This window comes from Mchenga conophoros, linkage group LG23 (genome assembly GCF_057382185.1).
Source record: "Mchenga conophoros isolate Kocher_MC1m ecotype Shallow Benthic linkage group LG23, M_conophoros_male_GT1.1, whole genome shotgun sequence".
In the NCBI taxonomy this organism is placed as follows: Eukaryota; Metazoa; Chordata; class Actinopteri; order Cichliformes; family Cichlidae; genus Mchenga; species Mchenga conophoros.
The window spans coordinates 16,034,999-16,050,862 of NC_140547.1; the positions used below are offsets into that span (position 1 = coordinate 16,034,999).

The 15,864-nt window shown below is 38.0% G+C and overlaps 1 protein-coding gene across 3 annotated transcripts in view; it reads right to left on the reverse strand.

Annotated features, from left to right (window-relative positions):
- Window positions 1-15,864, reverse strand: part of LOC146546925 (uncharacterized) — an 85,342-nt gene that overhangs the window by 58,741 nt on the left and 10,737 nt on the right. For 2 of the 3 annotated variants that reach the window (XM_085266516.1, XM_085266518.1), the window contains exons 6-7: window positions 10,832-10,970; window positions 5,194-5,259 (exon numbers count right to left, since the gene is read on the reverse strand). In XM_085266516.1, coding sequence (XP_085122642.1) covers window positions 5,194-5,259; window positions 10,832-10,970 — 205 coding nt within the window. The remainder of the gene's footprint in view (window positions 1-5,193; window positions 5,260-10,831; window positions 10,971-15,864) is intronic. The other variant, XM_085266517.1, reaches the window with a different exon arrangement.

Genomic DNA, 15,864 nt, shown 5'->3' on the forward strand with positions numbered 1-15,864 from the left:
TTTGACCTGATGTAAAGATGACTAGTAATACAATTAATGAGAGCAAATGGTTTAAAAGTGGGGATCTTCCAGGCAACTAGATAGCTAACAGCAAAAACTGCTCTGCATACAATTTAAAGTCCTGCAGTTTGTTTTTCTTTGTTTTCAGTGAATACATTTTACTAAATGTTGGATTAGTTTTATGCAACAAACTTACTTTGCTAGGCTTTAATCAGCCCCTTCACAACAACAACAACCATGTACACCGAAAAGAAACAGCAGTTAACTGTACAATACAGCATTATATTTAAAACTGTATCCTGTACTGTAGACTTAGGTCTGTTTGCATGTTGTGCAGTCACAGTTTTCATTTCAATTCAATTCAGTTTTATTTACCAAGTGCCAAATCTCAACAACAGTGACCCCCAAGGAGCTTTACGCTGTAAGGTAAAGACCCTACAATAATGGAGAGAAAACCCCAGATATCAGGCACGCCTCGTTGGACAAAAGACACACTGTGGAAGAGAGCCAAAGAATAACAACTAAGGTTTAAATGCAAAGTAGCGTTAAAGAGTGAAAAAAAGGTGAGAGAAGAAACGCTCAGTGCATCATGGGAAGCCCCCAGCAGCCTAAGCCTATTGCAGCATAACTAAGCAACGGTTCAGGGTCACCTGATCAAGCTCTAAATATATGCTTTGTCAAAAAGCAACGTTTTAAGCCAGTGGAAGAAAGGGCAGCAGTGCTTGCCTTATCAAATCTAAGAATAAGCATAAATTAAAACATACCAATGTAAGGCAATCTTTTTCCGACAGAGCTGTCATAAAGCTCAGCCACTCAGACGCCAGCAGCTCAGTTACGACCTGCCCTCCCTATGAAAACACAGCTGGCATTAGCAAGTAAATAACCTTCAGTGATTTAACCTCGCAACAGAAGAGTTTGGTCTTGCTAAGCATGACTAACATGTGTGATGTAGATAAGATGGAGTTTGAAAAAGCTGTTAATAACTCCCTTAAGGCATTAACAAGGAATGCTGTGACGATGATGGAGATGAAGGCAGCTCTGACCATGTCCATAAAAATGGTAAGTGGAGCAGGTGCAGGCTCAGCAGTACTTTCAGACTAACATCTATGAGAATGACTGAATGTCATAAGCTTAACTACCTGTTTTGCCAACAGCCCACCTTCATTTTTCATTCATATTTTAATCCCCTCGGTGGATATTGACAGTTAACCATGTCACACTCTGCACAAGCCTTTTAATTCAGCTGATTTTTTTCTAAATGAATATTTAATATACCAAGACGTATGCCTGTATTTCTAAGCTCATGAACAGTTTTTTCTTCATAGATATGTGGTTCTCACAGGACAGCCAATACAAACGAGTGATCTCTAGAATACGACACTGAACATTAAACAGTATTTAAAATGAGCTCAACCTTAAACATATGCAGTAGTAATATACATCCGTTTAGCAGTGCTAGAGAACATTTTTCTGCAGAACAATTATTTTTACTTTCAATATTTTAAGCACAATTTCTTAATAATACAGTTTATGTGTAGTGAGGTGTTTTCAGAGTCTTATTGCACAGAGGGGTAATGCCTCCATGAAGCAAAATGAAATAGCCTATCAGGTTTGGTCAGTATGCTTATTGTAAAAGTAACTGTTGCTACAGAATTTTCAGCTTCAAGTGCAACATGATCAGTTCAGCCTCATTTGTGACAGCAGAGCAACGCAGAGAGGCCTGTGCTACGAAGCAGGATTTTGGCTCATCCAGGTAACTTTAAGGTTAACCCTGGGTTTTCTGTACTACAAAGGTAGTTCACGACTTATCAGGGTAAATCGCCATGGCACATGCTGTAGCCCTAACCTGCTCCTGAGTAGGTTAAGTTCAAGATTACAGATCAGCACGTGTGAACCCCCCCTCCCACTCAGCAATCAATTTTCCAGAAAATAGCATCAACATTCCTGGAGGATCCCTCGGAGGATTAGGGAGAGGATGTAAAGTTTTTCAGTTGTGTCTGAAACCTTTGTGCTTCCCTGATGAGCGTCATTAATACATATAGATTCTTAGACACAACTTTATTATTTGATTTTTTTTTTCCAGTTGTGGCTTAAGCTGATTGGATAAATGATGTATGTGGAGGTTTCATGAGTCGCACAGATGACATAGTAAGAGAAAAGTTTTGGGGGGGATTGTTTTTTGTTCTTTTTCTTTGTTTCTTAAATTCCCACTTAAGTGTTTGTCCAATCAGTCAATCGGAATACTGTAGCTGTAATCTGACTATGACGTTCTGCAGCATTTTTATTTTTGGAATATAAAATAAAAAAATGATATACGTTTTTGTATGACTAGGGGAAAAAATGTAGAAACCTAAAATGACTTAACACTCTTTATTACAATCTTCTATATAATAAAGATATATGCAGTAAAAAGGTTGTTGTATTTGTCCATCAGTTTCCACAGAGGCTTCCCTAATGTGGTTTTAAAGTATCAACTGGAGCAAATGGATATTTTAAATAAAATATTAACAGTAAGATAAAAAATATATTTAAAATTAGTTCATTTTGCCAACTGTATGAATTATGAGGAACAAGACTATTAAGATTTAAGTTCAACAGACATAAGGATGAGCTTTTGCTCCTCTTAATTAAACGCTTGCAATTTAAACTGTATTTATTGGTTAAACATAGCTCAAAGCCTGTAATGATTCCAACTAGATAGAAAATTAATATTTTCTTTATCTAAAGTGCTAAAATATAATCTGGCCATTGGTTTGAGAGTGAGGTGCTGATGCGCAATTCCTGTAGAGCTCAGTGAGATTCACTCTCTGGGATTCGTGTCCGCTATCCTACAGCAGTATTGACGAGAGTTTTTACACAGAGATCTGCAGTAACCTATTGATTGGGGAGAGGGAATATGGTAGTTTATCCAAAGGAGGTCTCCTAAGGTGTTTTCACTCCAGTAACCCTGTCTCCCCACAACACATCGCAGAATCCCCCCCGGCACCAAGCGGCCCGATAATGAAGCCCCCAGGTGTGCCGACGAAGCAGTCCAACCATCCTGTAGAGTGTGAATAATATTATTTGGGTTAAGTATTTACTGGGGCATGACAAAATAAATTAGCTCCGTTAACTGATAAGGGTAATTATAGGCTTGGGAAAGGAAAGGAGAGGGAGGCGCGAGGTCGAGACAACGATTACTTGAAGAGCTGGTTGGAGTTGCTGCAACGATTTTTGCTGCTTCAAGTTTAGTTTAAACAAAGTTGCTTTATTTAATACTTCACATTATCTGACAGTTCTAACAAGTAGTACACTAAGTTGAATTACTAACAATCATTTTTTTAATAAGGCTAACCTCTGACGCGGCCAAAGTGGATTTTAAACTCCTCCAGCGCTTCCCCACCTAATGGCACATCTTACCGTGTGTTTGGGGGGGGGATTGTAAACAGTTTAAAAAGCTGTTTACAGTCTGCTTTACTCCAGTGACCGTGAGGACTTCAGTGAGGACTTCACTGAAGTGGCATGTGCAGTGAGCCTCTAACTCAGACTAAAATGTCTGTAGACTGCAGCAAGGCAGCAAAGAATACAGGGTATGTAAACACAACTCTGGGGTTATGGTGTTGCATTCCTGTTTGTTTCAGCAGGTCCACTGAAAACAAAGACTTAAGAAAAGATGGTCTAAAGCAATCTTAATAACATTACAATAATTTACAATGTGTTTCCTAAGTGGGTGTGGTTGAAAGCTTTATGGACACTGTTCACCTGGCTGACCATGTTGTACTTGTTTGGTTATGGATGGATATGAGGACTTACAAGTAGGAATTACTATTAGACTGCTACATTATTACAGATATTTCATCTCCATATAGGTAAAGCTTTGAAACCAGGATGCAACATCTGAGATTTTGCTGATAAAACAGAATGCTGCTCTGCAGCCCCAAATTAAGAAGTCTCAAGCTGCGTACATACTGAAGGAGATTTGCTCCAATGTGACAACCACAGATCATAAAAAGTGAATGATATGTGGTGCCTTTAAGTGACTTTGGGCGAAATAACTGCTGGCAAAGTGGGCAGGACCCGCAATCAACTTTCACGTGACAGTTAGAGTGAAGAATAGATCGTGATTTCAAAAGAAAGCTGCAGGAAGAAAAATCTATGTGTATCAGAAAGATGCATTTTTCCAGCATTTATCATGCTACTGCAGCATGAAAGCGGCACCTAAATATGCATAAATTTCAAACTTGGCAAGACAAGTCCAGAATAGCTCGTAATGATCTAGGTGAGATTATGTCAACTTCAAGAGAGACACCTAAACCTGACATATTTAGAAATACTGAAACATGTTATCCATTTAGCTTTCACTAGCATAAATTACTTTGAGACTATACTGAATAATCTACAACAGAAAATAAATCCTTAATGCCTGATAATGGGATGTTTTCCCTCTCATCTCTGCAGTGTGTGCAGCCTGTACGTGTTTGTTTGCTTTGATTAAAAGCAATGCTGTAACTTCATGCAATCCTTTCAGGGCCTCCCTCTCCTGTGGTCAGCTCTCGGGGTTGCATCAGTGTTTCTTTCCCCTTTTAAATCAATATCAAATAAAAATATTTTTGTGTGAACTCATGTCACCCTAACAACACAACCCTGAAGTGACAATTCGCTTTCAATTTTGTGCTAACTGAGAAGGGGGAACGGGGAGCCAGACTGATGTGCAAAATTTCTGGCAGCCCTGCATGACGTTTGGCTTTCTTTGCACATTATTTATTTTTTCAGTGACATTTTTCCCTGCTGTTAATTGTGTTTGAATGGCACTCTCTCTGAGCTGGAACCCCTTAAAGAATTTAAGTAATTTATATGTAGAAGGAACCCAAGCTTAGAATTAAAGCAACTCATATGTCAGGCTAAGCCATCTTGATCCCCTCACCATACTGCACGTAAACTATGTAGAGGATAGCATACATAAGGCCCATTAGGCTAAATCGGAAAGCCTAGCACCCCAGATAATGCAAGCAAAAACTGACAGAGGCAGCCACATAAAAGCTAATTAACAGATGTTGAAAGCAGAGCCTAAAAAGATATGATGAAAGGATTCCCATCCCTTGTGCATGGTTTGAAACTGGATTTAGGTTTGATTAAAGAGAAGTGTAACGTGAAATTAATCAGAATAACCTAAAAAGCTACAGTTTAACCAAGTAGCATGATCGTAAGACTTACCTGACATTAAGAAGTGCAGCGTAGGCCTCACTGCCAGCTAAGACATAACTAATTCCAATTGAAATGCTGGAGAAAGACAGTAATAGAAAAAGACAGAAAAGGGGAAAAACAGAGATGCAGGCAGAGGAAAGCAGGGAAGGAAAAGGAGAGAAAGAGAGGCGCTTAGGTATTAAGTAGTGATCAGTCATCCTCTACAGTCTTAGTGACAAGCACTCCTCCGTTGTATTAAACATTAGGTTGTTACTGCATCATAGCGCCCGAGGCAATGAAGAGATTTAATTTTATATAAGTTTCTTGTTTACCATGCAGTGCCTTGATCCTCCACAACTTTTCGATTTTATATTTTCTCCAAACAAAAAAAGGTGCCTTCGGGGGCTACTTAAAGCAAATGTTTTGGTTGTATATTTTACATGTACTTTGAACATCACACACCCACATCAAGCCAGAAATCTGCTTGCAAAATGCTGTACCATCACGAAGAAGCCGGATGTTGCTAAACATTAGAAGTGAATGTCTTTACAGTACGTTTCAATCCCACGTGAATGACAAGACAGGTTTTTGGAGCTCAACATCTGTTCCATTCCTTATAAGTCTAAGCTCCTGTAATCTCTCAACAGTTGGTTGTTGAGACTGCAAATCTATTAGTGGTTTCTCCAGACAGCTAAATGTTATTTTGGAGCGCGGCGTTACGCCCACTCTTTCATATCTCCCCGCTTTCAAATCTTGAAAGGAAATGCCAACAAATTTAGGAAGTTTTATGCAGCCTAGTCCTCTCATCTACAGCAGTTTAAACCATATTTTTGAACATAAGAAAAAAAACTTGCCAGAGTTGAAAAGCATAGAACAGAGAAGCAGTGATGTCAACGTTGCAGCGAGAGATTTCAAAGTCAAGATATAACATGTGGACTTAAAAAGGCAAAATACAAAGAAAAACAACGTTTACTTCTATCATTCTGAATACGTGAACATTTCTGCTAACCTGTGGTGCCACAGTAATACAGTTGTATACACATGAAAACACAACATCCACACAACATAAGTCAAAAACATATGAAATCACACAACTTGCGCAGCACAAATGTCCTCATCAACCTCTGGTATGAGGTTAGACCAAAAAGTTTCCCCCTTAAAACGAAAAATGTTTGCTCAATATAAATTTTGCCAACTTCTCCCCTTCAAACCCTCTGATCCTCTACCTCTGGACAACATCCAGCCTTATAAAAGACTCTGGGATAAAGTTGGGATTCCTCAGATCCAATCACTTGCAAATGCACATGTGAAATACAGACTAGATGTTCTAAACTGTGTCCAAAACGGGGGGCCTTCATTTGGGGTAGATGGTAACATTTGTGCTCGTTTACTGGGAGAACACTGGTTTCTAAACTCATGTCCACACAAACTCTTACACAAGCTATGAACAGTCATGGAAATTATGATGCAACCAGGTCTGAACTCGTACAGGAACAATTGTTCAGGAGATGCACACGAATGGTATGAAATATATTTCTCTAATATCTTTCTCATTTGCACATTCCTGTTACCAGTCATATCTTTTATCACATCCAAAACACAATGATCTGATTAAGGCCTGGTGCCTGAGCAGGAGGGTAAAGGATTTCTGAGACACCATCACTAGCCTGGGTTGTTAACATGCGGCAGGGTGAGTCCATGGAGTCATACTGTTGATGCCAAATATAGAGGCTAGCATATGAATATGTCAACCCAATTTTGATGTGAGCAGTGTAGCCTCATATTAGGCCTACAAAACATATTTGTGAGAAACATTTTTTCTTAAAAAAAAAAATAAAAAAAAAATACAATATTTCCTTATTCATTTACATCAGTATTTTTAAGCTTTCTTTAGGTTAAAAGACATGATAATATAATGTTAAAAATCTGACATATGGCTACAATGAATAAAGGTTATTACTGTGTTAACTTTTTCAAAGCTTCCAGACAAAATCAGATATCTACTAAACTGAAAATGTTGGTCGCTCCTCCTTTTATGATGTTAGTTTGCAAAATAAACAATGAAAATGCTAAAGATCCACAAAAAGCACCCAACCAATCTGATATTTTCACAAGTAAAAGTCCTGTTTCTGTAAATAGAGTCTGGTGGAGTGTAATCATTTCACTTTCTTGATGGAAAGCGCAGTCCAACAGCAGATAATGAGATGAAAATGTTTTAAGCATAGTATATACTCAAACTGATACGGATTTCTTTAGGTTGCCAATATCTATTCGGCTGTGACAGCGTTCACAGCAGTACATGTGTTTAGTTTCTATGCTAGTCGTGCACTTGTCTGCTTGGGGATGTTGCTTAGTTCTGTCTACTGCAAGTAAAACACAGACTGTGGACAGTAACATTGCAACCCACTTAAAATGAAATATACCCAGCTACAGTATGTGAGCATTCAAAAAAAGGTTAGAAGAAATATGTGGTTCCTGAAAAACTCCAGAGGCATTATCTTAGTTCTCTAGTTATTTAGTAATTTTTGACATCTCATGTGTTGTTTTCATTGAAGAAAAAAAATGGATGTCTGTATTTGTCTATCACCTTCCACTACCTCAAATTCCTTTTTTTGTTTTGATTGACAGGGGTCTATCTGCTTCAGTGTGCTGTGCAGTGTGAGATGCTTACACTTGGTTGTAAGGTGTGCTTATCTGAGTGACCCTTCTGTCAGAGCCAACCGACCTGGCTGTTCTCCTCTACCAATACAGTGATTCTCTCCACAGAACATCAGCGAGATCACCGTTTTCCTCCAGTGTTTGCCATGAACGGTAACTCCAGCTCCTGACCTGTATCTGGATGATTTTATGTACGTCGGCCACACGATTGGCTGTTTGTATAGTGTTTCTAATAATATTTTAATAAAACGTCTGGCCTTTGGTAAAGCATTTTAAAATGACAAAGATTCTGCAGACTGTGTACTTCCCCTTAAACTCACAAAAATGTAAAGGAGATTTGGTAGAGGTTCAGTAAGGCAGATATTTCACACATTTTATCTTTACGACTTGGCTATATAATCCACTCATTAGTCTGCATGTGTGGGTGTGTACGGATCTCTGGGGGAGACAAGAGAGAAGTTTGAGAGTTTCATCCTTAAATTCCAGTTTTATAAAGTCAAAAAAAGTACATGGGTACATGAAATTAATAAAGCGCAAACACATTTCATCAAGCAATTTGTGTTAGATTACTTATATGTACTCATACATTCTGTGTGCATAAGGTGCCCTGCATGGCTGTGCCAAAATGCACATTTTACAGCAGCTCTACCGTGTAGGGCAGTACATAAAGAGCGAGGGGCGCCAAGGGTAAAAGATGCAGGTCGTGTGTTGTGTGTGCGTTAGCGGGGCTGAGCCTCTGCATTGATCGACCACTAAGCCTCCTTGAACACAATGAGGGAACTATCGATTGTCCAGGTGTTTCAGAGCTGTTCACACACTGATAACAAGACCTTCCACCGACGATGTTAAATGCCCTGTGCCCCTCCTCTGTGCCCATAAGGACACACACATGGACACACAAATCTGTCAATGGTGCAAACAAATAATTCAAACCTAAACTGATTAACAGCACACTGGTGTATTTCTGTTAAGAATAAAAAAAAGAAAAACAATGCAGGATACAACAGGATGGACAAGTCAAAGTACTTACACTGGCAACATTTGGTCATTACTTTAATTGAAGACACTTATTTGGAGGGTGATGCATCAGTGTTTTTCCTCAAATTAAAAATAAATAAATATTAGCAAAAAGAATGACTTTTCTAGACCATTACTTCCACAGACTGACCCAGACAGATCATTAGTTTTGAGCCAGAGGAGAAATTGATAAGGAACAGAAATTTCCATTAGGGAAATCAAACATTACATTCCCATTATTTTTGCAGGAAATATACTGTGTGTTTTTCTACAATATGCATATAATTAAAATTAATGGTCAGTATTTTTGCGTCAGCTGTGATTGTGCTTTGCTTTCATGCATAATCAGGAGATTTCGACCTCAGCCAGCCACAGCAGCTTCCATGTTTAAGCATTTCAATGCAAAGTTTCATTTACCAGCTGTCACATTTAAATTAAGGACAGACAACTGAAAACAGGTTACTTAAAAAAGTTGGTGGACTGCAGATGGTGCAGCAGTGATCATATTTTATCACTATTTGGCTCAGGCTTGTAACTCAATATTTCAAGACTGTGCAGCAGAAGCCAGTGATATAAAGTCTGAACCTCAAGGACAGTTTTTACACAAGTCTGCTGTGCTCGCTCAGTTAAGAGTAGTTGTGCTGGTGCAGGACACTGAAATGAAATTACTCGACAATATCACTGTGTAACAACGCCCGAAGGGGGAAAACCAAAAAACAATGGCCAAATATGATATTAGGATTTATTCTAATGTGACTTTTAAAGGGACGGGTGTGAAAAACAAGTTATGAAGCCTGTTCTAGGAAAACTCAGCGTTGTGTCACTAATCTGAAAGCGTAACTATAAAAAAACAAAACAAAACCTTGAAAACATTCATGAACCTAGCAACTATGAGACTACAAAAAAAAATAATAAAATAAAAATCCATAATGCACCTTTACAGAACAGTCTTACTAGACTTGGAAAGTAACCTACTGCATGTGTGGGGCTGTGATAATGTTTATAATTCACAGGAAAAACAATTGTGTAGTTTCTCCTTCTTTGGACCCATCACAACACAACACTTTGGGTTTTTCCATTGAGTTGGATCTTAAATGAATGTCTACAAACTACAGCAGACTGTGGAATGCTACTCCACCACCCCAACCGCTTCATTTCTTATGTCATTTCCTACAAATGGGTAGTTCAGAGATAAGTGCACACACCTCGAGTAAAAACAAAACAAAACAAACAAAAAAACAGACGATGGAAGGCTTCCTTACATTTGTAGAAAAATGCCCCTCTTATACCTTGCACTTTGTGCAGCATCTTTCACTCATTACAGTAAGAGTGTGTGAGTCAACAATATAAGGATCTGGTGATATTCCCAATTCTTATAGAAGTATTATATAATACTTTTGCCATTTCCAGGATTTTTTAGAAATGAGTTACATTTTTAGAAAGAACTTACTTTCATAATTGTGACATGTACACATTAGGGGGCCGTAATGACTGGGTGGTTTTTACCCGAGGAAAGCATATTTGGTTATTTTCAAGTTTTTATTAATCTAATAAATAACTTATTTACAAAATAAGTTATTTCAGAAGCTTGCTTGGCAGCATTAAGTTTTAGTCTGGTGACCCTTACTGAATACATGCCCTGGCTGGAATCCCTTACCAATTGTTCCAGAGGTTGTAATGGTGCCACTATACTATTCAGCTTCTTAAAATCAGAAGGAGCATAAGAAAACAAACACCACAGGCTGAAGAAACAGCTGGAGCAGTCTAAGAGTGATCAGCCCTTCAAAAAGGAAAGAAAAGGAAACTAAACTAAAACAAAAAATGCTTACAGCTCATTAACAAAGGTTGAACTTATTCTCCATCACATGTAGAGCGAAGTGCTGCAAAACACTGAATTCAACCACATTCCTCCCACACTCAGTGGTACTTAATGTGTGACTGGTAAATGATGCAACTTTAAGAACCTGCAAAGATCATTGCCATGGTAACTTACAATTGGAAGAGGAGAATGCAGTTAAAAGCATGGCTCATGGGGCGGGAGAGGAAGATTCGCCCAAGCAGATGAAGGTTCGGCTGCAGACTGCCGGCTTGGTCATGCAGAGCTGCTCCATCCGGCTGTAGTAAACCTGTATCTAAAAGACACAGACAAATGCAGGAGGCAATCAATTCACCGAACCTCAAACTGCTACAGTAAAAAAAAAAAAAAGCTGCCAAATGTTCAGCTTAGCACATCATTTCCAAAGAAAGTAGACTTGTGGCCCTTTTATCACAGGTTATAGCCTCAATGTAGACATGAATGATAGTTTCCCCTCTCAGATTTTCATTTTTCATGTTATTTGCACTTTTTCAAGCCTCCTGAAGGTGAATAGCACTAAAGAACATATCCAGGAATTTTAAACATAAAAATAATCCATCCATCCATCAGTTTTCTTATCCAATTCAGTCACAACTAAGCTAGAGCCTATTCTAGCTGTCATAGGGCAGACAGGAGAACACACCCTATATAGGTTACCAATGTATCAGAGGGTTAACACAGGGACAGACTCACATTCACACCTACAATCACCAATTAATCTAACAAGCGTGTCTTTGGCCTCTGAGACGAAGCAGGAGTACCCAGACAAAACCCACACACAACACAACAAGAGAGTTTAAGGTCACGAACCCCCACAGAATCTTTTCATTGTTTTCATGATAACCCCAAGAGACAAAAAATGAGTGAAGACAACATATCAAAAGAAGGGTGTTTAAAAAGTTCTTTGGAGGCTTGACGGTCCTTACTACAGCCCATCACTTTTTTAATATTCTGTTTCAACTACCGATTATGCTATGCATTGTTCTTTTGAAGCTTATTTCAGCTTCCTTAAAGTGCTGACTTGAACACTGAGCTTGAAGAATGCTGCAGCTATTGCCATAGATTCTGCTCTTCAAGTAACCCACAGTCTTTGTTGCTGCTGTTCTGGGTTTGAACTCACATGCATGTTGCAAGGACAGATGATAATAACTTTGATGAAAGTGGACCTGGCAGAGTGTACATTATTAAATGTGACAGTTAAAACCAGCATGTTAAATTAATGGCAAACATGCCTGTTAAATGAATAGCAATGCAGAAGTCCATTAAGTAAGAGTAGGGCACTGAAACACAAACACAACAGCATCACTATACAAAAAAAAATAAATAAAAAATAAAAAATTCCAAACCAGAACCAAGCAACTGCATAGCATTAACATGCAGCTTTCATGGTGAAGAGGAATTTTTGTCTGATTTGATAATGACGGCTGGTTTATACTGGGACACATCAAATTTTAAAAACAAATCTCCTTTGACTGTTTTTTTTAAGCTTGTTAACTGTTTTACTGATGCATAAATGTATAAGGTGCATTTCAATGCTGTAGCTGGCCAAGACAAGGCTAACATCCATTTGCAGGTTAACAACAATCTATATACATATACAGAATACATTATGTAAATATGTCCAACACGCCACTTTTCTGTTTTTTATTTGCAAATAGGGCTGCCACGATTAGTCGACCAGTCTCGATTACGTCGATTATCAAAATCGTTGACGAGTAATTTAATAGTCGATGCGTTGTTTGAAGCTTTGCAAGATCACAAAAGACGCAGGAATAAGTAGTAGGATTTTAAGAGTGTAATAACAGACTGAAACAGAAGATGGCAGCACTGCATATACAAGGATGCCAGCTGCCGTTAAACCCCGAAGAAGAAGAAGAAGCTGGGTCCAGTGTTGCCAACTTAGCGACTTTGTCGCTATATTTAGCGAGTTTTCAGACGTGAAAAAAGACGTGAAAGCGTGTATCGCTTTTACTCTCAACAAGCAGCGGGTGCTGTAACGCAGTCAGTTCTTTTACTCTTTTACTCTTATGCTGTTTTGTGGATCACAAGGTTTAAAACTACTTATAAACTGTTAAATTATAATATTATTTTATGCCATGTTATACCCCTAATTTTATGCCATGTTATACCCCTAATTAAAGATTGTGAATTATTATGTAGTTTTAGTTTGCAGTATTCTCCTGAATTAGAAGAAGCTGATAACTATTGCATTAGTTAAACTGATTTGCATTACATTAGACTGCTGATTTATTGTGGATGAATGATATTGTTTTATGATGTTATAAGAAACACTGTTTGCAGAAAGTCATCGCCTTATTTGTCTGATTAGAAGAGAACAGAGCATGCTGGAGTTTTCTGCCCCATCTCAGCAGGAGCAGATAAACGGGGAGCCAAGGTCGTAGCTTAGGCGCCGTGTGAGAGAAAAGCATGTGAATGTTTAGGCTTTTATGATAAGGTGGGGGCACCAGAGGCTATAAGAGTTTGATTAATGCTCCACCATTTTGAGATCTGAGGCTGTCTGCATACAGTGTCCATCTCCCACGCGTGTGACTATTAAAATCATCGTTTGACTTAACCCGGCCGGACCAGTGTTGTTATTGTGGTTTTTTTCTCTTGTCTCCATCCCCAATATTTGAACTCGTAACAGCTTGGGTTACGGTGGAGTTACACACAAAGTAAAGGAGCAGGGTTGGAATTGTGACATTAAAATAAAACAATAATTGCTAAAAGAAATTTAATTTGTAGTTCTAAATAAACTCTAAATGCATTTAGGATGTTTTTTACTCACTTTATGTCTCTTCCACGATGTTATTTCTCTCTCCAACAACATAGGTTACAATTAGATTAGCATGACCAATTATGCAAATTAGGCGATGACGTCATTTAGCGACTTCAAGGACAACCAATAGCGATTTTCCTTACTGAAGAGTTGGCAACACTGGCTGGGTCCCAGAATTCATAGCGCAGCCCAGCTCAGTTTCCAACAAAGGTGGCAGCTAGTTAGTTTTAATATTACTCTTATTATTCTTTCCGGGTCACAAAATAAACGTTTAACATATTTTCAGGCGAGAATGTAGCTGTGTAAACCTCAAATACCTGCTCAGTTTATCAAGACACCACATATTTTCAAAAGCGCTCCGACGTTTTCGGGGACGTCTGTTACACACCAGCTCGATAGCAAGCCGGGGGCAAGGCTCACTAGAGCCCGTGAGAACGCTGGACTCCCGGCAAATCGTTTTCAAACCCACCGCCGTCTTTCGCTGCTCAGGTTAAACACATATAAGTCACTTAGATAACTTAAAAATGTTATTGTTTGGCTTTTTTCAGTATTTTATTTGTTCCTGAGTAAATCAGTTCGGTGAGATTAAAGTTATAGTTTTCACACAGCTGAATAAACGTCCAGCAGACAACTGACTATCAGAAGTGTGAGATGCTCGAGAGTATATACTCCGGTGTCCCGTTATATTTTAGATAGCAAGGAGTTTATTAAACTTCACCGAAATAATCTGCAAATTTCATTAAAATTTAATAAACTATCATCTTGTCTTTATTTTTAGTTAGCACAGACCTTAAACACTTAAAGCTGTAAGCTAATGATAGTTATATAAGAGCAGATGCATGCTGGTGCAATAAGCTGTACGTTTTACATCCAATGGATGCATGATCTGATCGGTCGACTAATCGCAAAAATAATCTGTGACTAGTCATCTATCAAAATAATCGTTTGTGGCAGCCCTATTTGCAAATAATCCATAAACTGCAGAAGGCATAATTCAGAGACCCAATAGATCTTTCAATTACTGAGAGCCACATCCTGAGTATGTACTTGAACTTTTTCTAAATCATGGTTTATGTATTGACGTTTCCTTTTTATCTCCACAATTTAGGTATACTGACGAGTTTATCTATGACTCTACTCACGCAGTACTTAGAGAGGTCAGTCATACATTTAAGTCAAGGTAAAGCTAGATACTAAAGATATTATACAGATGATATATGTAAATGTAGTAATGCTTGTGATATCTACAGCTCCTCTCAGAGTATTCCAAGCAGCACTGGAGAGGAATGTGATTAATTGCAAGAGATCTTTAGTAAACAAACCCAAGCAATGAATGCAGAGAATTTATGAGAAATGTGTTTATTTCTATACATGTATGTGTAAACATGCAGCACAAGCATCAATTTAGAAATGCAAAAAGAAAGCTTTGAAAAGCAACCTTGAATATGCCTTATCAATAATCAAAAAATAATTATAGTTCAAAGAATTAAGCAGCAGGTTCTCACTAATGCATAGTGACACCAAGCATCATTTTATGATGCGCAGGGTAGTATGTTACTGAATTTGGCAGTATAAAACCAAAGTAAGTCAGAATTTGGGGGTAGACAGAGCAGGGAGTGGTATTTTGAAAAACATCACAATTTAGGTTAAAATACACCTTTCACATGTAAAAAGGCAAATTTCTCCCATCTCTAGCAAGTGCTTCCTTATTTTCCATTACCACAGCCTCACAAAGCCAAGATCAAGGCTTTAACTTGTTTTTAGAAATTTTTTAAAGAGTAGACATTAAGCAATATTTCTGTGCACAATATCACACAAATACCACAAATAATGTATTTGTGTGATGGTTTAAAACCATCACACAAATACATTGTTGAACCATTTGCAAATTAGTACATTTGCAGTGGTCTTGAATTAACAGGCAAGCATTTAGCAGAAGTTTTACTATCAAACAACTACAGTGCAGATCAGAAAACACAGAATTCTTAGTAAATTATGATTATATTCCTGAAAAACTGGCTTGCAAATTAGTGTTAGTGTCATCGCTAATATTTAAAAATGATTCCTCTACTTTAGGTTATAACAAATTAGGCTTCATAAATTAGCACACATGCATATCTCCTGTTTAACAGTTAACAGTATTCCTGAATGTAATTAGTGATCTGAAAAATTTAGTCAACAGAATAATATAATTCAAATCTGTCCTGCCCCAATGTATTAGTTTAAGTCCATTTAAAACACTGGGAAAAATTCCTATGGAAAGTAACAGTAACTGCCTCCCACATGAGCCGCTCAGAAACAGAATGTTTTTTTTCTTTTTGTACAACAACTTGAGCACAGCTATTAAAGCCTGCAAAATGTGACCTTCATATTATAAGAAATGTTCTAGTTA